Raw genomic sequence first — 27,390 nt, forward strand, 5'->3', positions numbered from 1 at the left:
AGCAATTACCACTTCACTTGATATTAAACTGGAAGGGTGGCTGGCTGCATTACACAACAGATGTTAAGTGACATTAAAGTTAATGTTTTCAGCCAGGATCTTACGGATGCTAGCTAGATTCCAGGAAAGCAGAAGACGGGCTGGTGGCATTAAGATGATACAGTCTGCATATAGAAGACGCATGCATTAAACTAGGCAGACAGAGCACAGAGCAGTAGTTGTGGAAACAGGGAAAAAAAGACGATTCTTGGGTCAGGTTTCCATGGAAATCTCAGAGACGGCCAATAAGGAATAGAATGTTTCAAGGCTTAATGTAGATTCCGCGTTGGAACTTTGTTTATTGTGTGTATTGTGCTGAAACCGCATTCAGGTAAAGAGAGTAAGGATAAGTCGTGTGTGAGGTCATCGTCTGCGTTGTTTCTTTTTCCTTTTCTTAAGATGTCGCCAAAAAAAGCATAAGATTGTATGAGACCTCTGCACCATCTACCTGGGGTGTAAATACTATCCTTCCTTCCTAATCAGATTACTCTGTCTGGGTGTTTGTGTGGGACTGTTAGTGTAAGTGTCAATTATCACTTAGAAGATTTGCTTTCTTCGTACTCGCAGCACTGAGGCAGCTTTATCCGCGCTGAGTCAGAACGATTGCAGCGCTCACCCACCTGCTCGGATAATGTTCCACACATCTCTTTTCGCCTCGCTGGCTCTTGTCGTCTGCGTCTTTTGGTTTTAGCAAAACAATTTAAATTAAGTTTTTCATTATTATTATGATTATTATTTTTATTCCTAACAGTAGATATTATAAAAAGAAAAATACATAAAAAAAAAACATACTGTAGGTGGTTATTCAGACCTGGTCACACAACGGGTGATTATCGATGGACAACGCATGCATACGGCTCATAGTAGGCATGGGTGATGCCCTCCAGCGATAAAATCCTGCTACTTTTTAATTGCTGGCAGATTGGAAGGTGATTGACAGGAAGCCAGTGTTTTGGATTGGTAACCGGCCGTTGTCTGGGAGTGTCAGGGAAAAGGCAGGCGTGGCCAGGAGTTTGAGGGGAAGTCATGTGATGTTAGCTCCGGAACCGATTCAACACAACCACTGAGTAAGTCCTGGGCTACGCACAGACTGCACACACTGGGGAATCATTACATGGTGAGCGGCTGTTATCTGGGAGTGTCAGGTAATACGCAGGTGTGGCCAGGTGTGTGAGGGGAAGTCATGTGACGTCAGCTCCGCCCCCGATCAGCCTGATTCTATCACAGCCGCTGAGTCAGTCCCGAGCTACGCACTGACTGCACACACTGGGGAATCATTACATGGTGAGCGGCTGTTATCTGGGAGTGTCAGGTAATATGCAGGCGTGGCCAGGTGTGTGAGGGGAAGTCATGTGACGTCAGCTCCGGCCCTGATCAGCCTGATTCTATCACAGCCGCTGAGTCAGTCCTGGGCTACGCACTGACTGCACACACTGGGGAATCATTACATGGTGAGCGACTTGTGTATGTCTCTCAAATTCAGCTAATTTTCACAAGCCGTTCTAAGCAATTCCCAGTCTTGCGCGAGGCAGGATTTCATTCTGGCTGGGTGGCGTATTCCTGATTGCAGGGTCTGAATAACCCCCATAGTCCAGAGCATAACATATTTCAGGCACTATTTACTAAAGCAAACTTCATAAAGGTAGATTTTATTCAAGTTCCATAAAAAAATTGGGTATAAACTTTTCCACTATTTGGGGGATTTCTGGATGTGTCTAGGGAATGGTCCATGTAGCAAACGCTCCTCTTAACTCCTCTTCACTTGACTTATGGTCGTGCCTCCACCGGAATCTGGACAGGCCACATGGGAAAATGACTGGGATTTTCTGCTACTTCTTGTAGCAAAAAGATGAGTGGTTATAGGATGTGTGGCCTCTTCGCCCAGCCCTATTGTCATGAAACCATCTAGGCCCAGGATGACCTACTGATACAAGGGGGCAGTCAAGTACACTGTAGCGAGGGCTCTGTGAGAGTGACTGCGAAAGTGACCGCTCAATGTACTAGCCAGAGTAGTGTGACTGGGTGTGTGGTTAGACCTTCCGCTGTGCTGACGGTTCTTGTGATAGCTGCAGAAGGACAATCAGTCATGGACTCATTGTTTTGCCATGTGCCACCAGAGATGCATATGAATACGGTGGCACCACTTAAGGGCATCACTAAGTGCATGCAACTTAATAAAGAAAAGATCTACAAAGTGCAACCATGTACCAAACAAGAGGTGGTTGCTGGGGACCGCCATCACCACCATCACTAGCGAATAATATGGTTTCTGAGGCTATTGTGCCTTCATATTTTAAACATATTTGTTGATATTTTACTTGTCCCTGGAAGATCACAGAGCAGAGATCCTCATGGGAGGTGTTAAAGGGTAGGGGGGAGGTGGCACAATAGACTCATCATTGAGAGAGAAGCTTGCATACTAAAGTGAAGCTTGAATATTTAAGTGACTTGTGAGTTGGAAACAGAAGCAGGTGAGTTATCTTGCATTCTGTCTGTCTTGTATTCTTTATCTGTCTATCTATATAGAGACTGTAATTTTGAGGGAGAAATCTGAGTGTGATTTTGGTTGTGCCTGTATCTGTATAGTAGAAAGGGGGGGCGGTGAACCGAATCAGAGCGCTGTAGGTCTGCAGGTGGAAATGGAATGCTAGTGGTAACCCCGTACCACCAAAGACAAGTATTCAAGGAGAAATGTGTACTAGACGCACATATTGCATTCCACAAGGATCCTCCTGCGAGCTTCAACAATATAAAAAGGATGAAAAAGGACGTTCCTATCTTACAAGGAGCGTTCCTCTTCTCCGATTTCAGGAAGATATGTGCGAAATCACCACAGTGTATCCTTAGTTGTAAATGGGATAGTGGATAACCTTACACCACACTTCAGTGTTGAGAGGGAGGTACCATACGTCCCTTGTAAGGGATTGGTGTCTCCTCTTCTCCGAACGATAATATATTTCACCAAAAGTTGAGTCACATCTGGAGCCTTTTCTCCTTTTCACATATATCCATATGCCAGTAAACCATATAGGAGCAAAATAGAACCAAATATGGTGTAATAAAATTTCATTTATTAGGTCACAAACATACAGACAAGGGACAATGATAAAAAGGTGTTTCTAAGGCCAGATGAAAAATAAACCATATGTAGGGATTCAAGCAATTACCAGAAATGGTGGAGAACTTGATGACACAAAGTTCTCAAACGAGCATCAGAGGTGAAAAAGTCCCGGAAACTTTCTGCCTCAGACGGGTTTACACCACAAGGTCCTGGTAACGCGATCCTCAGATGGGTAAGTGACAGCTGTAGTCCTACGCGTTTCAACCGCCTGCTGCGGTCTTTGTCAAGGATAAAATTCCAAGCTGTCAGTTCCTGTTTAAAAAGGGTAAGTGTCCAATTGAAAACACGCGCTACATCGCGCCAATTCAGGTTTCCGGTGTGTATACCGGAAGTTGTCATCAGACTAATATGCCCCACTTCCGTCCGTTTCGTCCGACATGTAAAAGCCGCACTTCCGGTTTCGTATTTGTGCGCTCCAGAGTAATAGCCGCATTCTGACGGGATTTTCTCTTTCCATGCTCTGATGGGTCTCTGGGGAGGAGCCACGGGGAGAGGTTGAGACAGGATGGGATGCATAACGTTGATGTGTAAAGTGCGGATAGTGCGGATAATTTGGAAAAATGGAATTAAGAAATTATCCGCACTATCCGCACTTTACACATCAACGTTCTGCATCCCATCCTGTCTCAACCTCTCCACCTCTGGAGCGCACAAATACGAAACCGGAAGTGCGGCTTTTACATGTCGGACGAAACGGACGGAAGTGGGGCATATTAGTCTGATGACAACTTCCGGTATACACACCGGAAACCTGAATTGGCGCGATGTAGCGCGTGTTTTCAATTGGACACTTACCCTTTTTAAACAGGAACTGACAGCTTGGAATTTTATCCTTGACAAAGACCGCAGCAGGCGGTTGAAACGCGTAGGACTACAGCTGTCACTTACCCATCTGAGGATCGCGTTACCAGGACCTTGTGGTGTAAACCCGTCTGAGGCAGAAAGTTTCCGGGACTTTTTCACCTCTGATGCTCGTTTGAGAACTTTGTGTCATCAAGTTCTCCACCATTTCTGGTAATTGCTTGAATCCCTACATATGGTTTATTTTTCATCTGGCCTTAGAAACACCTTTTTATCATTGTCCCTTGTCTGTATGTTTGTGACCTAATAAATGAAATTTTATTACACCATATTTGGTTCTATTTTGCTCCTATATGGTTTACTGGCATATGGATATATGTGAAAAGGAGAAAAGGCTCCAGATGTGACTCAACTTTTGGTGAAATATATTATCGTTCGGAGAAGAGGAGACACCAATCCCTTACAAGGGACGTATGGTACCTCCCTCTCAACACTGAAGTGTGGTGTAAGGTTATCCACTATCCCATTTACAACTAAGGATACACTGTGGTGATTTCGCACATATCTTCCTGAAATCGGAGAAGAGGAACGCTCCTTGTAAGATAGGAACGTCCTTTTTCATCCTTTTTATATTGTTGAAGCTCGCAGGAGGATCCTTGTGGAATGCAATATGTGCGTCTAGTACACATTACTCCTTGAATATGTGTATCTGTATAGTGTATTGTTACTAGGTGTGAACAGATACTAGGAGGAGGAGCTAAATCTAGGTGTGAAGAGAGATTAGGGGGAGGAGCTGAGAGTAAACAGGTGCCTGACATACTATTTAAGTAGAGACAAGACTCATTAGAGCTTGCTCATTGAGAGAGAAGCTTGCATACTAAAGTGAAGCTTGAATATTTAAGTGACTTGTGAGTTGGAAACAGAAGCAGGTGAGTTAGAATACAGAAAAAGGTGAGTTTGAACACAAAAGCCAAAACATATTATTATTGTTATTACCATACATCTGATACAATGTTTGGCCTGGTGCAGTGCAGTGGATGTAATGCATTTGTTTTGAGGGAGACATTCTGGAGACTCGGCTGCTGTCCAATCTGCAAACAATTTTCTTTGCTGCAGGAGGAGATAGCTAAACTGCATGCTGAGCTACGTAGGATGTCTGTGTCCTTGCAACCACCACTGCCTCAGAGAGCCCCCAGAAGACATTCTGCCTGGACTGCTGTGGGCTCTGAAAGGCAGAGACTGACAGAGGGCATCAGACACATTCCCCAAGTGGTCACACTGCAAAACTCATATGCTGCTCTTGCAGGGTTGGAATGTATGACCAACATAGGCAATAAAGAACAGGAAGATATGAGGACTTCTACCTCTTCTAACTGTAGGACCAGGAAAATTTCACCTCCAAAAAGGACTGCACTTCTTTTGGGAGATTCCATAATTAGAGGAGTTAATCTGGGAAATGATACTAAAGTAGAGAAACAAGTAAGGTGCTTACCTGGAGCCACAGCTCCAAGAGATAAAGAACGCATGCTAAGAATTGTAAAGGCAGCAAGAAAAGATGGGGAGGTGGATGTCATCGTCCACCTTGGCACAAATGACCTGGTTAATGCTGAAGTCATGGCCGTAAAAGATGAATTTAGAAAGTTAGGAACTGCTCTAAAACAGGTGGCAACCACTGTAACTTTTTCAGAAGTATTGCCAGAACACCAAGGGGAAGATAGAACTCTGAGAATTAGAAACTTCAATGTTTGGCTAAGGAATTGGTGCAACGAGGAGAGATTTGGGTATTTAGGTCAAAGTCAAGCTACCTGGCAAGACAGAGCCTTATATAAAAGTGATGGCCTGCACCCATCTTCAAGGGGAACGAGAATATTAAGTGAGAAGTTTGGAAGCTTCATAAGCAACTATTTAAACTAGCAGAGGGGGGCAGTGAACCAAATAAGAATGAAGAAATCTGCTCCCCCAACCTAGAGGTATTGTCTCTGCAGGCAAATGGAACAGAAAGCCTATCCACTGCAACAGAAGATAATGCCGATCAAAACCGAATAGATATAGGCAGAAAGATGAACATAGCTAGCAGCAGGAGAAGCACAAACACAACTTTAAGAGCTATGTGTGCAAATGCTAGGAGCTTAGGAAATAAAATCCCAGAACTAATTGCAATAATGACAAGGGATGAACTGGATATTGTGGCTATTACAGAGACATGGTGCAATGAAAATCATGACTGGGACATAGCTATACCAGGATATACTTTATTAAGGAAGGACAGAATGGGAAAAATTGGAGGAGGGGTTGCAATATATGTGAAAAAATATATAAAGACTACCTTAATACAAAGTATTGAAGAAAAAACGGAGGCCCTTTGGGTGACCATAGAAACAGGGGAGAAGGCGATTCTTCGTATAGGGGTGATCTACAGACCACCAGGTCAGGAAGAGGAACTAGACAAGAGCCTATTGCAGGACATCAATAAAATGGCATTAAAAGGAGAGGTGATAATCATGGGAGACTTTAATCTACCTGATGTAAACTGGGAGCTGCCTGTTGCAAGTTCCACCAGAAGTAGGGACATGCTGAATTCCTTGCAAGGAGCATCCCTCCAGCAATTGGTGAGGGAGCCCACTCGTAAGGACGCAATATTAGACTTAATACTTACAAATGGTGACAGAATATCTGACATAAATGTGGGTGAAAATCTGGGATCCAGTGACCATCAAGCAGTATGGTTCAAAATAAAGACAGAGACTGACTCATCGCACACAAAAACAAAGGTGTTAGATTTTAGGAAGGCTGATTTTGTAGAGATGGGAAACTCTGTAAGGGATTCTTTGGCAGAGTGGAAGAACTTGGAAGGAGTGCAGGATAAGTGGGAAAAATTAAAAAGTGCAATTCTAAAAGCAACAGAACTTTGTGTCAAAAGAGTTAGGAAAAACACAAGAAAAAGAAAGCCATTGTGGTTTGCAAAAGAAGTAGCAAGTAGAAGAATGAGGACAAAGAGGTGTATCTTGTTAGACAGAAGGAGGCTAAGAAGGTAATCAGATGTGCAAAAGCACAGGCTGAAGAGAAAATGGCCCAGTCAGTGGGTGAAGGGGGGAAAACTTTTTTTAGGTATATAAGTGAAAGGAGAAAAACAAAAAGTGGAATAATTAGACTGAAGACAGAGAGTGGAAGTGTTCTTGAGGGGGACAATGTAATAGCAGATAATATTAATAATTATTTCTGCTCAGTATTCACTGCTGAAAGAGAGGGGAAGGGGCCACAGTTAAGTTGCAAGTATAGTCAGAAAACTGAGGGAGAGACAAGTACATTTACAGAGGAGAAAGTCCTCACAGAACTCTCAAAACTGAAAGTGGATAAATCAATGGGGCCAGATGGGATACATCCAAGGATACTAAAAGAGCTTAAAGGGGAGCTGGTAAAACCAATAACAGAATTATTCAACCAGTCACTAGCTACTGGAGTAATCCCAGAGGACTGGAAAACAGCGAATGTAGTCCCACTGCACAAAAGTGGAAGCAAGGAAGAGGTAAGCAACTATCGACCAGTGAGCCTTACATCAGTAGTAGGGAAATTGATGGAAACACTCTTAAAACAAAGAGTTGTAGAATATCTCAAAACCAGCAATTTACAGGATCCAAAACAGCATGGGTTTACTGGGGGAAGATCATGTAAAACAAATCTTATTGACTTTTTTGACTGGGTGACTAAAGTAATAGATCAAGGTGGGGCTGTAGATGTAGCTTATCTAGACTTTAGTAAAGCTTTTGACACTGTCCCACATCGCAGACTGTTAAATAAACTTGAAAGCTTGGGATTGGATTCTAAGATAGTTGAATGGATAAGAGCGTGGTTGCAGGACAGAAAACAGAGAGTTGTAGTAAACGGAGTACAGTCAAAGGAGGGAAAGGTTACAAGTGGAGTACCCCAGGGATCTGTACTTGGACCGGTGCTTTTTAATATCTTTATTGGTGATATTGCAAATGGAATTGAGGGTAAAATGTGCCTTTTTGCAGATGACACAAAAGGTATGCAACAGGGTAGACAAACCAGGAGGGGTAAAACAAATGATTGAGGATCTAGGCAGATTAGAGAAATGGTCAAGAGAATGGCAACTACAGTTTAATGCCAAAAAATGCAAAATCATGCACTTGGGTCTCAGAAATCCAAAGACTCAATATAGTATAAATGGCACTATAATGGAAACTACTGAGGAAGAGAGGGATGTAGGTGTCACTATTTCAGGGGACTTAAAAGCAGGTAGGCAATGTAACAAAGCAATGAAGAAGGCAAGTCAGATGCTTGGTTGCATAGGGAGAGGTATCAGCAGTAGAAAGAAAGAAGTAATAATGCCACTGTATAGGTCATTGGTATGACCTCACCTAGAGTATTGTGTTCAGTTCTGGAGGCCATATCTCCAGAAGGATATAAGTACATTAGAGACTGTACAAAGAAGAACAACTAAAATGGTGCATGGCCTACATCACAAAACGTACCAGGAAAGACTAAAAGATCTTAATATGTATACTTTAGAGCAGAGAAGGGAAAGGGGGGACATGATAGAAACTTTCAAATATATCAAGGGCTTTAACAAGGTACAGGTGGGAGACATTCTTCACATGAAGAGGAGCAACAGAACACGAGGACATGCACTGACACTAGAGGGAGGAAGATTCAGGGGAAATGCGAGTAAAAAATTTTTCACATAAAGAGTAGTAGATAAGTGGAATAGCCTCCCGACAGAGGTGGTAGACGCAAATACAGTAGTACAATTTAAACATGCTTCGGATAAGCATATTGATATCCTTACAAAAAAATAAGGATCAAATATGGTTTGAGGTAACATGTTTAAAAAAAGGGGCAGACTAGATGGGCCAAGTGGTTCTTATCTGCCGTCAAATTCTATGTTTCTATTAATAGTGGGGATGGGACTATGACACATGGGACAAATTCTAGACTTGGTGCAAGGATCAAGTCCTCTTCTACATTAGAAATGGCTGTACAGACCTATGTAGTAGTAGTAGTATGTTTATTTATAAGGCGCCGCAAAGTGTCCGCAGCGCTGTACATAGCAAACAAAAAAACAAATTACAAGGTAACGTACAGGGTGTGTTGAAAAATACAGTATGAATAGGGGTATAGCTGGTAGAACTAAAATCAGCATCAGTTCAGAAGTAGGTGTCAAAATTGTTGAGGAGACTGAAGATGAAGTAGAGGAAGGGAAGAACAGGACAGGAGCACAGGTGAGGTAAAAAGGTAGGGTGAGTACGTGAGGAAGGAGGGCCCTGCTCATAAGAGTTAACATACTAAAAATAGGTGGGTGGACGAACGAAATACAATAGGATAAGTAGGAACGGAGGGGAACGGAGGCAGGATAGGAGGATCAAAAGAGGTTAGGAGGAGGGATAGGCTAGTCGAAAAAAGTGGGTTTTGAGGGAGCGCTTGAAGGAGGTAAGGGAATCGGCTAGCCTGATGGGTGGCGGGAGGTTGTTCCAGTGCAGGGGGGTAGCGCGAGAGAAATCTTGGACACGGGAGTGGGAGGAGGTGATTAGGTGAGAGGTCAGTCGGCGGTCAGCGATGGAGCGAAGAGGACGGGAGGGAGTGTGGATAGAGATCAGTGAAGAGAGGTAGGGAGCTGTGGAGGAGGAGAGAGCCTTGTAGGTGGTGGTGAGGAGTTTAAAGAGAACTCGGAAAGGAATGGGGAGCCAGTGAAGAGATAGACAGAGGGGGGAGGCGGAGGTAGAGCGGCGGGAGAGGAAGATGAGCCTAGCAGCAGCGTTAAGAATGGATTTGAGAGGTGCGAGGCGGGTGAGAGGTAGCCCAGAGAGAAGGATGTTGCAGTAGTCAAGGCGGGAGATGACAAGAGAGTGAATGAGAATTTTGGTCGCGTCAGTGGAGAGGAATGGTCTGATGCGTGAGATGTTGCGTAGGTGAAAGCGGCAAGACTGTGAGACAGCACGAATGTGGGGGGTGAAAGAGAGGGAGGAGTCAATGATGACACCGAGGCAGCGCGTTTGGTCGGTGGACGTGATCTCGGTTTCACCAATGCTGATGGAGATAGTGGGAGAAGAGGGGATGTTCGGGGGATGGAAGATTAGAAGTTCAGTTTTAGCCATGTTTAGTTTCAGGAAGCGTTGGGTCATCCAGGCTGAGATGGCCGTGAGGCATTCGGAGACCTTGGACAGGAGTGATGGGGATAAGTCGGGGAGGAGAGATAGATTAGGGTATCATCAGCATAAAGGTGGTAATGAAAACCATAGGAGCTGATGAGGGTGCCCAGAGAGGTGGTGTAGAGGGAGAAGAGGAGAGGGCCAAGGACTGACCCTTGGGGAACACCGACTGGCTGTGGGGTAGTAGGAGAGGAGGAGCTCGGAGTGGAGACGGAGAAGGAGCGATCGGAGAGGTATGAGGTGAACCAGGAGAAGACCGTGCCAGTGATGCCAAAGGAGCGGAGGGTGTTGAGCAGGAGAGGGTGGTCAACAGTGTCAAAGGCAGCCGACAGATCAAGTTGGATGAGGATAGAGAAGAGGCCTTTGGATTTAGCCCATAGTAGATCGTTAGTGACTTTGGTCAGGGCAGTTTCAGTGGAATGTAAAGGGCGGAACCCGGATTGGAGGGGGTCTAGAATGGAGTTAGCAGTAAAGTGGCTTAGGAGACGATTATAGGTCAGACGTTCTAGGAGTTTGGAGGCAAAAGGGAGGAGGGAGATGGGCCTGTAGTTGGATGGAGAGTTGGGGTCCAGATTTGTTTTTTTGAGAATTGGGGAGACAAGAGCGTGTTTGAAGGAGGAAGGGAAGATCCCAGAGGATAGGGAAAGATTAAAGAGGTGAGCCAGGTGAGAGCAGACTGACGGACTGAGACGACGGATAATATTGGAGGGGATAGGATCGAGCGGGCAGGTGGAGGGAGAAGCGGATTGAAGGATAGAGTGGACTTCGGCAGCAGTGGTGGGGTAAAATGAGGACAGGGGTTGGAAGGAGGGGAGTGGAGATGTAGGAGGGGAGGAGGGAGAGGGTGAGGTCATGGCAGCAGTGATGGCAGTCCTGAGAGAGGAGATTTTGGTTGAAAAGTAGGTAGCAAAATAAGTGGCTACGATGGAGGACGGAAGAGCTGGAGGAGGGGGGGAGAGCAAGGAGTTGAAGGTGGCAAAGAGCCTGCGGGGATTGGATGATTGGGAAAGGATGAGGGACTTAAAGTAGGATTCCTTGGCCAGAGCAAGGGCAGAACTGAAGGAGGAAAGAATTAATTTGAAATGGAGATAATCCGCAAGGGAGCGTGATTTCTTCCAGAAGCGCTCAGCAGTGCGAGAGCACTTTTTAAGGAATCGGGTGATAGGCGAGTGCCACGGTTGGGGGTTGGAGCATCGAAGGGGTATAGAGGAGGAAGGGCAGGCAGAGTCCAATGCCGAAGATAGGGTGTCATTATAGAGGGAGGCAGCGAGGTTCGGGCAGGACATGAGGGCGATTGGGACGAGAAGAGGACACAGCGTGTTTGAGAAGGCAGCAAGATCAAGTGTGTTGACGTTATGCCGTGAGACAATGCGCTTGGGAGGGGGGGTGGGAGAGGGGGAAGCAGTGAGGGAGAAGGAGATGAGGTGATGGTCAGAAAGAGGAAAAGCCGAGATAGTGTAGTCAGTAAGGGAACAAGAGCAAGAGAAGACGAGATCGAGGGAGTGTCCTTGGATGTGGGTGGGAGAGGTAGTCCACTGAGATAGGCCAAGAGAGGAGCAGAGAGAGAGGAGTTTGGAGGTGCCAGGATCAGTGGGGTTATCCAAGGGGATGTTAAAGTCACCAAGAATGACAGATAGCAGGTCAGAGGAGAGGAAGTGTGGAAGCCAGGCGGCGAAGTTGTCAAGAAATTGGGAGATAGGGCCAGGGGGGGCGGTAGATTGCAGCGACCTATGCACTAAAATGATGATCCCACTCTTTCCTGTCAACTACTTTATCTAATCTTGGTTCACACAATGAGATCTTATTTATGAGGTGCTCGGTTCTTACTCTGTTCTTATCAAGGAACATGAACTTTCCAACGAACGCCTCTCACCGGCTGCTTAAATCTTCGCTTCCACTTAAATGCCTCCGTTGAGAAAACCCAGAAGTTGTGGGCACCATGAATGAGTCTCCTCTGTGCCACCTGATTCCTACCTACCTAACTCTCCAGGATTAGCCGTCCTTGTTCTACCTGTAGCATCCATCTGAAGGCTTGAGCCAAAGTCAGATTTTGTTTTTTATTTTGTTATATAAAGTGAAGCAGCCAGCAGTCCGTGACATATAAAATTCGACATTCAGTTCAAGACAAAGCAGGGAGAGGAATCTGAGACACACATTCAATAACCACTTGTGTATTTCATGGAAAAATCCCAGACAAAAAGATGTGAAATTCATTGTGCGCCTTTTACAGAAAAGAGAAAAAAAAAAAAACCTCAAGTAGCCTAAAGAAATATTGCTTATTGATTAAACCGGCTTTGTAGGTTGCCTTGGAGAGTTATTTAGCAGATAGGTACATCAGGAACAATTGCCCTTGTGTACTGTTAATTTTTTTTTTTTTATATCAAGAAAAATGAAATATTTTTCTAATGAATGAATACAAATGGATAGCTTTAACTGCTTTAAGTTTATGGCGATGATCTTAAAAAGTAAATCCCATTATACTTGGCGTCTGGCGATTTTAAATGGAGCCACATGGAAATAGAATTTAAGACAGATAGTCTGCCCTAATCACATGTACAGTAGGAGCCAATCATCCTACCAGTATCTTCTATTTTCGAATTGTAGGAGGAGGAGATTGGAGTACCCAAATGAAACCCACTCATGCAGGGGGAGAATATACAAACTCCACACCTGTAGGGTCATGGAGGGACTTGAAACCATGACCTTGGAGCTATGAGGCAACAATACTAACCACTACACCGTCCATAATGCTGATAGGTCGATGGTCCATAAGTCAGCACCGTAGGGTCAATAGTCAAAAATTTGTCAGGAGTAAAGGGTCAATAAGGTCAAAGGGTCAATATGTAAAAGGTAGGCAGGTAAAAAGAAGTTGACAGAACACAAATAGGTTTGAGTCATGTTTTTTCCACGTTTAGTCAACTTTTGTAATCTAGTCATTGTCACCTTTTAACCCTGTTGACCTTCTGTACCAGTCAAGACGGTCAAAAAGTAGACAAGTAAAAGGCCGTCAACCTTTTACTTGTCTATTTTTTGACCGTCTTGACTTGTTGACACTATGGTGTAGACCTATTGTCACACGGGTATGGATTAGCTCAAAGACAATGTCTAGGTAGACAGTCAATATGTCGACACCAAAATGCCAACATGCACTAGGTCAATAGTGACATGCAGAAGGTCAACATGAAAAGGTCAACAGTAGTTTTTTTTTTTTTTTTAAGTCAATGTGGACAAGCTGCCCTCCAATTAGTGCCCCGTGTGGTTTGCCTTGCTCATCATACTTAAAGCCAGGTGTCCTTTTTTATGTGTTTTTCATGCATTTCATGAGAATGGTAAAATGTGTAATTTTACCATTCTCATGAAATGCATGAAAAAGACAAAAAAATTGAAAAAAATCATGAAAAACTCATGTCAACCTTTTCATGTGTTGGCCAACACCTTATAAACCTTTTACTTGTGTCAATCTTTTGTCAAGGTTGACCTACTATAGTGTATGTCCACTTTTTGTCAATATCAACCTAATGCATGATGACACTTTGTCAATGTCGACCTAGTGCATGGCAAACTTTTTGTGTTGACCAGATACCGGTCATAAGGAGGGGAGCAGGTCCCAGGAGGTGACCTAGGAGGTGACCAGTGTGCATCTCCGAGAGGGTGGAACATCTAGGGTTCCCTAGACAGCCGCAAGGTGTGTCCATCTTCCTGCTCCCACTGTGCTGGCTAGGTGATGTTATGATGTCACATGTCCTGGGAGCCGAGACTTGAGGTTCCCAATCACCATATGCACAGTCCAGAATTTACTTATAGCCCTATTTGAACACAAATGGCTCAGTACCTCAGTTATTTTGATGTAACATCCATGCAAGAGACAGCTATCGCAAAAACCTGGGCTGGTAGTTTGCCCCAAGGACCAAGCTTGGGAAGCACAAGCCTAGAGCCTGGCACGTGGGTGGTGAGAAGTTAAAGAGGATTGGAAGCCTAGAGGCAGCATTGTGAGCCTGGGAATAAAGGTGCATGGCCCCTACATCCGAACTAGGCATTCGCAGCAGACCCGGCCCTACTGTATATAGTGAAAGAGATCTGTCCAAAATCAGATGGATCTCTGCCTACGCTCAACTCAGCATAGCATGCAGTTCTGTCCTCACGGCCCAACTCGCCCTCAGACATCTCAGACTACAGTAAATGCCCCGTTGGCAGGTCTAGGTGAGGAGCGGCACCAAGTTTCCTATAATCGGCCACAGAGTATGCGCACCGCAGAAAATTGGTCCATCCTTAATACTGCTCTTAAAATCCCCTCCAAGAAACATTGGCCTTAACTAGAAAAAAAAAGCAAGAAAACATTCAGAGACATTGAAGTCTGGACAACATCTCAGGTGGAGAAGTGAGTGTACAGTGCACATATAGCTATTGTGAGACTCTGCTGGTGTCGGCCATTTATTATTTCCAGCCATTTATTTGACAAAAATGCATCTTAGTCACAATGCAGTGGGAGTACGGTGCACGAGGAGACTGTGCTGAGTAATGTGATAGATGGTATTGTATATTTGTGTGTGTGCGACTGAGTCTCTGAATCTGCATGTCAAGTGCTACAATGCAGCGGCCGTGACTCCCCCCCCCCCCAAGTTCCTATGTGCATCATAAACAGACTCAGTTACACACAATATACAAAGTGTCGCATCTCATATTAGTCAGCACATTCTCCCTGTGCATCCCAGTCTCAGTAAGGTATACAGATACAGGTATACAGCTACAGCTCTTAATTTAGTCCCAATTTAGATTAAGGTCATAAATTCCTCATATTTGTAAGAGTCCCACTCCCACGCTTAGGGCGATCTTAATGTATCAGCACAGGGTAGCTGTCCAGGATCTTACACTTCTAGGGGCCACTGAGCAGGAGCAGAGCGGCCAGGCGACATTCTATTCCTGCCTGCAGCCAGACAGTGAATAGCTGTCCGCACTCTGATTGGTGAATGACTGGAGCAATGGGTGTAAAGCATTTTCTAACTATCTCACAGTCTGAAGCCAGGCAGTGAATGGCTGCCAGCATACTGATTTGTGAAGGGCTGCAGCTGTTCACCAATCAAAGTACAGCATTTTCTACTTGTACAGTATCACAGCCTGCAGCTAGACAGTGAATGGCTATCAGCACTTTGATTGATGGATGGCTGCAGCCAATTACTGTATGGATGCTTGCGGAGAGGCTGCACAGGACTGCAGGAGGAGCATGTTAGGATTTATTTAATTGGTTCCTGTGACTGGCTATGTAGAGGTCCCAGTGCATTGCTTTGCCCAAGGTTTACAATGCCGTTAACATGACCCTGCCAACCTGGTGTCACTGGTGCGCCCCCCCCCCCCCCATCCATCCATGACATTGTATATGTATCACATTGATAATACCTAACGTATAAAAACCACAGTATTATCCTGAGAAAAGAAGCATCTGTGTATTGCGTGCTTGTATAAGTGTCTTACCTGATCAGCAACAGCGCGTGCCAGTTTGTCCATCCTGGAACCGGCCTCTGCAATTTTTTTGGCTGCATTAATCACATCAGACGTGTTCTTTAGTGGACCTTTCCCTCTGTAAAAGAAAATAGTGTAATTGCAATTCAATTAAATTACTAAAATAACCACCTGAACTGAACTGAGCCATTGATTTTTTCTCCCCCCCCCCCTTTTACCGTTATATCAATGATTTGTAATTTACTATCAGTCGACCGTCTAACTGCAGCCGAGCTGGGGAAAAAAAAAAAAGGGTTTGCCAGCTTCCGCTCTTATCTGTAATTCCTCTCCGGCAATTTCTTTTGATGGCTCCTTCAAGCTCATGAATTATATTTAATAGTATGTACATTTTTAAGTGCTCATTAAGGAGACAGCCCCTTTGGAAAATGAAACTTGGAATCGGATTCCCAGGCCGCTACTCGGTGCTGACACGGATGGGTCGAGTGCAATGGCTTATGGGGGACATCTGGTCTGATCACCCATGTCAGCCACGGTCACGTACAATTTGTTTTACTTCCGATCGCTCAAACCCGGCATGGCATTACACGCGTGTCCCTGTTATTGCCAGGGTCAATGATACAGCTATATGAAGATGCAAGTAGAGATATGGTAGGATCTCGGAGATTGAGTGCAACAGCATGTCCACATTGTGTCGGCTGTCATCGACGGAGCATGCTGTCCATATAATGGAGGTTTCTGGGTTCCAACCCAGGAGCACCCTTGACCTAAAACACCCAAAGATAGGGTGGGCCTCCAAAAACAGCTCCAACTGTAATATACTGTACTGTAGGTGTCTTACATCATTCACCTGTTCCCAGCAATGGTACATAACTGTATACACATGGGGTCTGTGTACTAAGCCTTGGACAGAGATGGAGGTTGGAATACTGTGGTAAAGGAAAATCTTACAATGTATTTAAACGTATAAATGTCATGTGTCTCGTTCTCTAAATAGAAAGGTGCACTTCCTGAGATATGATTGTCCGTTTGACGTCTCACTCTCATATGCTCTCCTTCTAAATCACAGAAGGGAGTAGGCATCAGCAGAAGGCCCTAGGACATCACTTGGAAATGGTTCAAATGGAATCAATAACTCAAACAAAGCCATGATCCCTCATCTTCATGGGCAGGGAGTTTCTGTTTTACCCGGTGGACCAAGTATAGTAACTGGTCCTTCTCTGCAGAGGGCAGAGGCCAAAAGGTACGAGTGGAATTGACTCCTCTTGTGTAAGGTGGCACTTAGGACATAATGGACACGGGGGAAGATACAAAAGGGAGTTGAAGATCGTTTTCCGTAACTTGGAGATTAAATTGTGATCCAATTAATGTGGACAGCCTATATAACCGTAACTCCCCAAGTTACGGTTAAGGTGGCACAGATTTTTGGCCAATCAGCCAGGATAAGCAAGCTGCGGTTTCTTGACATAGTGGGATCATAGAAATATTATCGGTCCCAGACTTATAATTGGAGGAAAGGGACCGTTCCATTGCCCACGGTGGATTAGTCCATCTTTTCCATAAGAACTTCTTCATATGAGAACTAACTTTAGCGTTTAGCGCTCCAGTACAGGTCCGAGGTATTATAAGGTACACCAAATCACGGAAAACTTCCTGGTTGCTGGATTCATTAGTTTTGCACTAAATACAGTTGAATGTAATGTTACCAGTAGTATATATGATATTGGCCCTCTGGTTCATTCGGACGAGGGCCAATTTGGCCCCATTCCAATGTTTTGGGGTCTGGGAATGCCTATTTGTGCATGTTCAGACCCCAGCAATGAACACCATCGGCGAGGTACACACTTGCTGGGCGGGATGGGGGTGGCAGGGCCTAGGGTAATGTACAGTGTTTTATGGGTGTCCCCATGAAAATGCTGGGCGTTCCCATGATTACACCGCAGGCTGATGCCTGGCGGGAGCAGGAAGTGATGTCACAGGATGTCAGCCGCCCGCCTTGTCTTCATCCATGCACGCACAGAAATCATTTGATGGTTGGCGGCCATTGAATGATGTCTCCTGCTAGTGCAAGGGGATGTGTTTTCATTGCACATCCCCTGAGGGATACTGAGGGGAGTTGGTGGCTCTTTCATCTCCTCATTGTGCATGTGCGCCCCAGTGCATTTAGATACTGGGACTGACCTATGAATCCTGAAGATCATGGCAACACTGACTCACCACATTACACTGCATGAGCTCTGAGATCAGTAGAGCATCTGGTTCACACCATCCACTGCTCCATTGCTGCAGAGATTGGTGAAGGTGGGTACAATATACTGGGACCCAGGACTGCAGAGGTGCAGCAGCCATACCACGAGTGTTCCATAAAAACACCCCTTTAGGATCAAATTCCACAATGGGGCAGCCCAACTCCTACACTACATGTTGTGACCGTGTCCCTTTCACAGAATTGGCCCTTAATTTCTAAAGTGAGCCCCGCCTACCCATGCCATGTCCTGTCTGTGTGACAAGCGGGCAACTTTCCTATCTCTCAGGACATGGCAATGTCAAAGGCTTGCAGAGGTTAGTAGTAGACATTTGAGGTATGGTTCATGTACAGTTATGGAAGATGTTAGTAGATATAGACATTGGACGCTATAGACATTGGAGGTTTACTTTAAACATGGTTATGGAAGAGGTTAGTCAATATAGACATTGGAGTTCTGATTCATGCACAGTTATGGAAGATGTTAGTAGATATAGACATTGGAGGTTTAGTTATGCACAGTCATGGAAGAGGTTAGTAGATATAGACATTGGAGGTTTAGTTATGCACAGTTATGGAAGATGTTAGTAGATATAGACATTGGAGGTTTAGCTATGCACAGTTATGGAATATGTTAGTAGATATAGACATTGGAGGTTAGCTATGCACATTTATGGTAGATATTAGTAGATATAGACATTGGAGGTTTAGTTCATGCACAGTTATGGAAGTTGTTAGTAGATATATACATTGGAGGTTTAGTTCATGCACAGTTATGGAAGATGTTAGTAGATATAGACATTGGAGGTTTAGTTCATGCACAGTTATGAAAAATGTTAGTAGATATAGACATTGGAGGTTTAGTTCATGCACAGTCATAGTAGATGTTAGTAGATATAGACATTTGAGGTTTAGTTCATGCACAGTTATGGAATATGTTAGTAGATATAGACATTTGAGGTTTAGCTCATGCACAGTTATGGAATATGTTAGTATATATAGACATTGGAGGTTTAGTTCATGCACCGTTATGGTAGATGTTAGTACTGTAGATATAGACATTGGATGTTGAGTTCATGCACAGTTATGGTAGATGTTTGTAGATATAGACATTGGAGGTTTAGTTCATGCAGTTATGGAAGTTGTTAGTAGATATATACATTGGAGGTTTAGTTCATGTACAGTTATAGAAGATGTTAGTAGATATAGACATTGGAGGTTTAGTTCATGCACAGTTATGGTAGATGTTAGTAGATATAGACATTGGAGGTTTAGTTCATACACAGTCATGGAAGAGGCTAGTAGATATAGACATTGCGTTAATGCTCAAGGAAAGTCCTAGAATGTGACATTTCCTACAGAATCCTGGAATATTTGAGCAGAAACCTAGACGGTTTCATTCACAAACATTGCACTGAATAGGCGAGCAGAAAAAGGCAGAGAAAGTGCAGCAATAATGGTAATGGTAACCCCTGTAATAACCAATAGTAGTTAGCTACTCACATTATTTTTGGGAGCTAGTTAAACATGTTCCCACATTGACTACTAGGAAGTTTTGAAAGCATTTTTTTGACTATTGTGTTGTGGTATCTACGTAGTAGAAGGTATTGCTATAACTAGTACCATGGCTGTTGTATACTGTATGCTATAGAATTGTCCATAGCAGTACAAAGACCACAAAATAAAGGAGAACCTTGTATTTTCTAAATGGATTTCTAGTGATTCAGCAATACTGTCAGAAGGACATTTGGCCTTATGGGGATTAAACCTTGAGGTACAGTATAAGGACTGCATTTGACCAATGGGGTAGCAGGAAAATAGCCTTTCTGCCCACGGCTCCTTGTGGATTTGTACAGTTGGCTTTGTGTGATGCTGCTACTGGCTGTATGCATGTAACAGTCACCACGACTTCAGCAATATTTTTACTTTAATAATAAAACTGCAAAAAGTACAAACCAACAATATGTTAATGAAAGAATATCTGCAGATATGAGGAATTCTCCATTAGGGACAGGATTAATAATTGATTACAAGGATGGGAAGATAAATCCCTGGAGGCGATGCTAAACAGAAAACAGAAGATATAAACAAGCCAGAAAATAAAGGCAACACTTAACCCAACACTATAAATGTGTAATATATAATGACAAGAAACAATAACCTGTAACATATATTACAGACTGTTATAGGAAAACGACAGGATCAGACCTATATTACACAAAGTATGTGATATACTTACAGCAACACCCTGTCTGCTCTGTTAATCGCATTGTGTTCCAGCACCACCCTGACCCGTGTGCTAATCACAGTGTGTTACAGTGCCACCCTGACCCGTGTGCTAATCACAGTGTGTTACAGTGCCACCCTGACCCGTGTGCTAATCACAGTGTGTTACAGTGCCACCCTGACCCCTGTGCTAATTACAGTGTGTTACAGCTCCGCCCTGATCCTGTGCTAATTACAGTGTGTTACAGTGCCACCCTGACCCGTGTGCTAATCACAGTGTGTTACAGTGCCACCCTGACCCATGTGCTAATCACAGTTTATTACAATGCCACCCTGACCCCTGTGCTAATCACAGTGTGTTACAGCTCCGCCCTGATCCTGTGCTAATCACAGTGTGTTACAGCGCCACCCTGATCCTGTGCTAATCACAGTGTGTTACAGCGCCACCCTGACCCCTGTGCTAATCACAGTGTGTTACAGTGCCACCCTGACCCCTGTGCTAATCACAGTGTGTTACAGCTCCGCCCTGATCCTGTGCTAATCACAGTGTGTTACAGCACCACCCTGACCCGTGTGCTAATCACAGTGTGTTACAGTGCCACCCTGACCCCTGTGCTAATCACAGTGTGTTACAGCTCTGCCCTGACCCTGTGCTAATCACAGTGTGTTACAGGGCCACCCTGAGCCCTGTGCTAATCACAGTGTGCTACAGCGCCACCCTGACCCTTGTGATAATCACAGTGTGCTACAGTGCCACCCTGACCCGTGTGCTAATCACAGTGTGTTGCAGCGCCACCCTGACCCCTGTGCTAATCAGTGTGTTACAGCTCCACCCTGACCCTGTGCTAATCACAGTGTTTTGCAGTGCCACACTGACCACTGTGCTAATCACAGTGTGCTACAGCGCCACCCTGACCCCTGTACTAATCAGTGTGTTACAGTGCCATCCTGACCCCTGTGCTAATCACAGTGTGTTACAGTGTCTCCCTGACCCCTGTGCTAATCACAATGTGTTACAGTGCCACCCTGACCCCTGTGCTAATCACAGTGTGCTACAGCGCCACAGTGACCCCTGTACTAATCACAGTGTGTTGCAGCTCCACCCTGACCCCTGTGCTAATCACAGTGTGTTACAGTGCCACCCTGACCCCTGTGCTAATCACAGTGTGTTGCAGCGCCACCCTGACCCCTGTGCTAATCAGTGTGTTACAGCTCCGCCCTGACCCTGTGCTAATCACAGTGTGTTACAGCATCACCCTGACCCCTGTGTTAATCTGTGTGTTACAGCTCCGCCCTGACCCCTGTGCTTATCACAGTGTGTTACAGCTCCGCCCTGACCCCTGTGCTAATCACAGTGTATTACAGCGCCACCCTGACCCCTGTGCTAATCACAGTGTGTTACAGCGCCACCCTGACCCCTGTGCTAATCACAGTGTGTTACAGCTCCGCCCTGACCCTGTGCTAATCACAGTGTGTTACAGCACCACCCTGACCCCTGTGCTAATCACAGTGTATTACAGCGCCACCCTGACCCCTGTGCTAATCACAGTGTGTTACAGCTCCGCCCTGACCCTGTGCTAATCACAGTGTGTTACAGCGCCACCCTGACCCCTGTGCTAATCAGTGTGTTACAGCGCCACCCTGACCCCTGTGCTAATCAGTGTGTTACAGCATCACCCTGACCCCTGTGCTAATCACAGTGTGTTACAGCTCCGCCCTGACCCCTGTGCTAATCACAGTGTGTTACAGCTCCGCCCTGACCCCTGTGCTAATCACAGTGTGTTACAGCACCACCCTGACCCCTGTGCTAATCACAGTGTGTTACAGCACCACCCTGAACCCTGTGCTAATCACAGTGTATTACAGCGCCACCCTGACCCCTGTGCTAATCAGTGTGTTACAGCGCCACCCTGACCCCTGTGCTAATCAGCGTGTTACAGCGCCACCCTGACCCCTGTGCTAATCAGTGTGTTACAGCGCCACCCTGACCCCTGTGCTAATCAGCGTGTTACAGTGCCACCCTGACAGATGAAAGCCAGTGATGGATTTTGAACGCTGGGTGAACGTAACATGATTGATTTGGTGGCAGCAACCGATTGGCTACCTGACTTCCAGCCTGCAGCCAGACAGTGAATGGCTGTCTGTATGCTGATTGGTGGATGGTGCAGCTATTCACCAATCAGAGTGCAGCATTGTCTACCTGGCTCCAAGCATACAGCCAGATAGTCAATGATCAAATTTACCTATGAGCAATTTCCTATATGAAAAGGCACACAAAGGGGTGGAAGTTGAGGGCTTTCTCATTGCCCCTGGCCCAGGACTGTTTGGAGGGGAAGAACATACAGTACCTATGGAGCTTTTACAAGTAAGAATATTTATCTAGACATAGAAACTATACCTACTGTAACTTCATCAACATTAATAAGCTCGCCTGATAAATGAATAAGTTAAGATAAGTTAAGTTCAACTGTTTTCCATTCACGGCACACCAATCAAGATTTTAAAATTGCCAAGGCACACCATCAATCCCCCACAGAAAAAAACCCACAGACACTGGCCCCCACAGAAAAAAAAAAAAAAAAACATTGGTCTCCACATAAACAAAAAAATTACATTAGCCCCTAATCAGATAAGGGGTCTGATTCTGAGACACCGGTAAGTTAGATCTGACCGTGTTAGCGCACTGCACAGGCGGAGTAGTGGACATACCCATATCTCCAGAGGCGGGTCTCACCTGGTGAAATCGGTCATCTCCATCATGATCATACACATCTGCTTGGCCAATACAATGATGTCGTTACCGCTGTCATCCCATTTGGCGACTTCGGCGTCCAGCTTGCTCTTCTCTTGGTGAAATATCTCCACCTGCTCCGCGATTTTGGCCTTTTCCTCCTGCGGTAGCTGGGCCATGATTGCCTGTTTGGTATAACACATCAAAGTTTTATTAAACCGCAGAATGTTAGAGAAAAACAGTAATTACACTGTATTATAAGGAACCCTGGTTATTAATCCTAGTAATGTTTAATTGACATGACACCATCTAATGTTTGTAGCGCTGTGAAAATCTTACAAATATATACATACTGTAATTAACACAATATGCATAAAGAACGGTTAATTTTAATTCATTAATTTGATATTCATCCATTGGGAGATGCATTAAAGTTTGTAGCTCACAAATTAAATTTTGAATTAAGATGTGGCGCCTTCACCTACAGAGGTACCAACATAAATGTGACATCACAATGACCTCACTTTTCTAAAAGATGTCAGAGCCTGGATAAGGGGCCGCACTGTACTGCCAGGGGATAAAGCACACACAGATGAGAGGGAAGCTACATTAGAGAAACAATAGTAAAACTTCAATGAATTAAGTCATAGCGTTTGGCACATGGTAGACAGTAATGACAACATACACAGCAGAGTGATACAGCATTGGGGAAATGGGAATTATTTCTGGTGGAAAGTCACCACCATAAACTGGGAATCATAGCCAGTGCCATGCTGTGCCAGGGAAAGTCTGAGCCCCAGGTCAGCTTGTTGCCCATTGCGCTCCTGGCACATGATGCCATGAGAAGAGGAAGCCAGGAGCAGGAAGCTGGTGCCTGTTCAGTTGCCCCACATGCTGGAGAGTGGTTACACTCGGGCAAGGTGCAGCAATCATGTTTAGTGCGACCCTGAAGGTGGGTGGAGAGGAGTGATTGGGGGTAGAGAGAGGAGACAGATGCATATGGAGAGAGAGAGACAGAGGGAAAAGTAAATAGAGAGAGGGGGTAGAGGGAGGGGAGATAGGGGAGTTTGAGAGGGAAAGACAGAGAGGGGGAGAGAGGGGTGAGGTAGAGAGAGGGAGGGGGAAAGGAAGGGAGGGTGGGAGAAAGAGGAAGAGACAGAAAGAGTGAGGGAGAGGAAGGGGGATAGAGAGAGAGGGGTAAGGGGGAGAGAGTGGGGAGAGGAAAGGAGAGAAACAGGAGGTAGAGGCAGAGAAAAAGGGGCGGGAGAAGGAGGGGAAAAAGGGAGGGAGAGGCGGGGAGATGGGAAAAGGGATAAGGATAGAAAGAAAGGGAGAGAAAGGTTGAGACAGAGGGGGGGGGGTAGATTAAGGGGGATAGAGAGAGGCAGTGATTGGGAAGGGGAGAGAAGGAGGGGGTGGGAGAGAGAGAGAGTATGTATTCCACTCCCAGCAATTATGTCTTTCTATCCATTAACAGAGAGGGTGCCGGTGCCCCCCCTTTCCCCCATCCTCCGCTGCGCCAGAGAAGTTGAACAGTCTTTTACTTTCAGTTTTGTTTTTCATTAAAATGCATTTGCCTGAGCTCAGCACTGCCAGTTGAGATGTACTAACTCTGGAGACTGAGTTACCACAGTGCTGCGACTGCAAGTGAAAGAGGGAATAACAAGGCTGCTGCTGCTAGGGATGGCCATTGGTGCAGATGCCATCGGTGGTTGCCATCGATGGCGATTCTGCACCCAGCCATCGATCAGTGTTTTACTCGGTCATGTATGTTCTTATTTGTTCAGCTCACTGTTTAAAAAAAAAAAAAAGTTTAAAAAAAAATGGCAATAAATGATTGTAAAACAAATTATGCTTCTTTATTATCAAATTAGCCCTTTTTTCAAAGTGAGCCGTGGACCCTTCTAAAAGATCTGGATGTTTTCACGGAGTGATCCGCTGGATCCCGACTCATCTTAGTGACCCGTTTTGCCCATCTCTACACCAGCAGCTGAGCAGTGGGTATTCGGGAAACAAGAGTGATATTACATAGCTTTGCAGAGACCACTTGGAATCCTTGCAGCAGCGCTGGCTACCTATCACAGATGACCTTACATTAGTTACAAGCGCATCGATACGCCCGAATGCTGTGATTCCGCCTAGACAAGCGCGATATCACTGGGATCCCGTATCAATAGACGCTTGTGAAATTCAGATGGCAACATTCAACAGCGGTTTCAGCGCGGAAAGACCTTTTTCTGTCCCCTTGCAGCAGCCGGCTACACAGTGCACCATGCAAGTAATGGTGCATGACCTATATTTAAATGTCATTACATTTTTTCCCTGTTTATGTCACTTTCAATCAGCCAATGTTTATTTCCTACATATTCTTAAAATGCTCTCGGCTTTGAAACGAAAAAAAAAAAAAATTATAATTGACCTTTTTGAAAACTGGAATTAAAAAAGGTTATCTCTAAACAGGAGATCGGCAAATGAAGGGGGGGGGGGGGGGGATCTGCAAGTTAATCAAATTAAAATTCAATGCATGCATTTTAATTAGGGCTTATCAAAGAAGCCCAGTGGTTTCCAATTGAAAAAGACTGAAGTACTTCTGGGGGGAATTATATATCACAACTCGAGCCACCTAAACGATTTTGATGGAGGAAAAGCGAAATCAGTGAAAATTAATTAGCTGTGATTCAAAAGAATAAGTGTATGCTAATTTAAATAATTTCTGCCGATGCGAAAAAAAAAAAAAAATTGGGAATGATCATTAAGCCTCTTCAATATTTGAGGCGGGTTTTGAGTCTTTATCACTCGATGTGCGGAATAAGGATCACGAGATATATATATAATTTGATACTTTTCTGGCAATTTAATATTGCAACTATCTGCAGACATAGCCATTTCCCATTGTGTTCACGTTGTAAACAGGTTTAAAATGAGATCATTAAACTAACCACCCCGCCCCCGCAGAAACAGGCTGGCGTCTTTGAATCATTCAATACGCCTTGGTCTTGTTGGCTGCTGAAGCAAAAATTTAAGTATTCAATTAACTCTTCATATCTCTGGGCAAAAAAATAATATTTTCTTAAATGTTTCCGGTAGAGCTGAACATTCTGAGTCTTTAGGTGTTGACCGGTTGGCCTAGACAGGGTCTACCCTATAAATCATATCATACATTTCAGCACTGCCCCATCCCTCCATTTCTTGTTCCGCAGAGCAACGTGATCGAGAATGTGCAAAATGTAAGAATGTGGAATGAAGTGTAAAGCCACATTGCTAACCACTGGGATTATGCAGATTGTAGGGGGCATTGCACCCTAGGCACAACAGCGGAAGGGCATTCCCGACCCCTTCTGGTGGTTGGCGATCCACCAAGTAGTGCCCCCCTTATACACATAATACCACACAGTAGTAGTGCCCTTTATACACATAATACCACACAGTAGTAGTGCCCATTGTAAACAATGCCACATAATAGTAGTGTATCTAATACACATGCCACACAATAGTATGGTCCGTGTTATATAATATATAGAGAGAGAGAGAGAGAGACTTGTGTGTAGGCCTGGCACTCCCCCAGCAGGTGCAGGACCCAGGTGCCCTCCGGATCAGGTGTATAGAGGTAAAAAGTAGAAACAAGCAGTGGCCCTCTGGGAAATTTTCAAAAGAATATAATTCAGCAAAAAAGCATACCAACGTTTCGGGGTATATATCACCCCTTTGTCAAGGTGGATGTGCAGTACTGCGAGTTCGGCCCTGACCCGATGTTTTTGGGACTGCGCATGATCTATTATGTGCATGTGTAGGCCTTTTTTGCGAATGGCTTTGGTGACTTGCATAGTTGCTGAGCCATACATCGGTGCCGATGGCGGCGGGAACAGGGACCACCTATGGGAACGCCCAGGACGTCAGCTGCCCGCTCTGTATTCGTCCCGCTGCTCGCAAATAAAAGTCAGCTCTCAGTGACCCATATTTGCGAAGCTAGGAGAAATCATTCGATGGTCGGCAACCGTAAAAATTATTTCTCCTGCTGTGTATCTTCATTACACATCCCTTCGATGGTGAGAGGGGGGTATTCAGAGGGGCAACATCCACAGGCAAGCTCACAGCTTACTGAGCTAAACAGAAAATCACCCCCCCCCCATACATTGAAACAAACTACACAGCCCATCTCACACAGTTTCAGACTCAGTCGCCCACCGATGTTCAAGGCAACAATGCAGTTTTGCTGCTTCAAGTCTTTTTTTAAGATGCACTTTATGAGCTCAATGCATCTGAGTTGCACAAATCTGGATATCTGAGAGCCTATCCTGCACCCGCTATTCTTGCTCCTACAGAGGCAACTATAATGATCAGTATTTCTACGAGAGGCTCAAGAGAAGAAGGTCCCTTCCATGTGCGCACGATGCAGAATCACAGGGGTGCCGGATGGCTGGCAGACAGTCGGGATTCTGACAGTCATTACACAGACGTCGGGATCCCGACTGTTAAAACCCTGACACTCAGGATCCCAATGGCCACCGGCTATTCTCCCTCGTGGAGGTCCACGACCCCCATAGAGGGAGAATATAATAGGAGTGGCGTGGCGAGGGGCTATGCAAAGAGGTTTGTTGCCCTAACC

The 27,390-nt window shown here is 44.9% G+C and overlaps 1 protein-coding gene across 4 annotated transcripts in view; it reads right to left on the reverse strand.

Annotated features, from left to right (window-relative positions):
- CTNNA2 (catenin alpha 2) overlaps nucleotides 1–27,390 on the reverse strand; it is a 1,425,647-nt gene that overhangs the window by 143,160 nt on the left and 1,255,097 nt on the right. For all 4 annotated transcript variants that reach the window (XM_083180541.1, XM_083180424.1, XM_083180611.1 and 1 more), the window contains 2 exons: nucleotides 22,788–22,969; nucleotides 15,598–15,703 (listed from right to left, as the gene is read on the reverse strand). In XM_083180541.1, coding sequence (XP_083036667.1) covers nucleotides 15,598–15,703; nucleotides 22,788–22,969 — 288 coding nt within the window. The remainder of the gene's footprint in view (nucleotides 1–15,597; nucleotides 15,704–22,787; nucleotides 22,970–27,390) is intronic.

Source organism: Crinia signifera, chromosome 1 (assembly GCF_055691185.1).
Source record: "Crinia signifera chromosome 1, ASM5569118v1, whole genome shotgun sequence".
Classification (NCBI taxonomy): domain Eukaryota; kingdom Metazoa; phylum Chordata; class Amphibia; order Anura; family Myobatrachidae; genus Crinia; species Crinia signifera.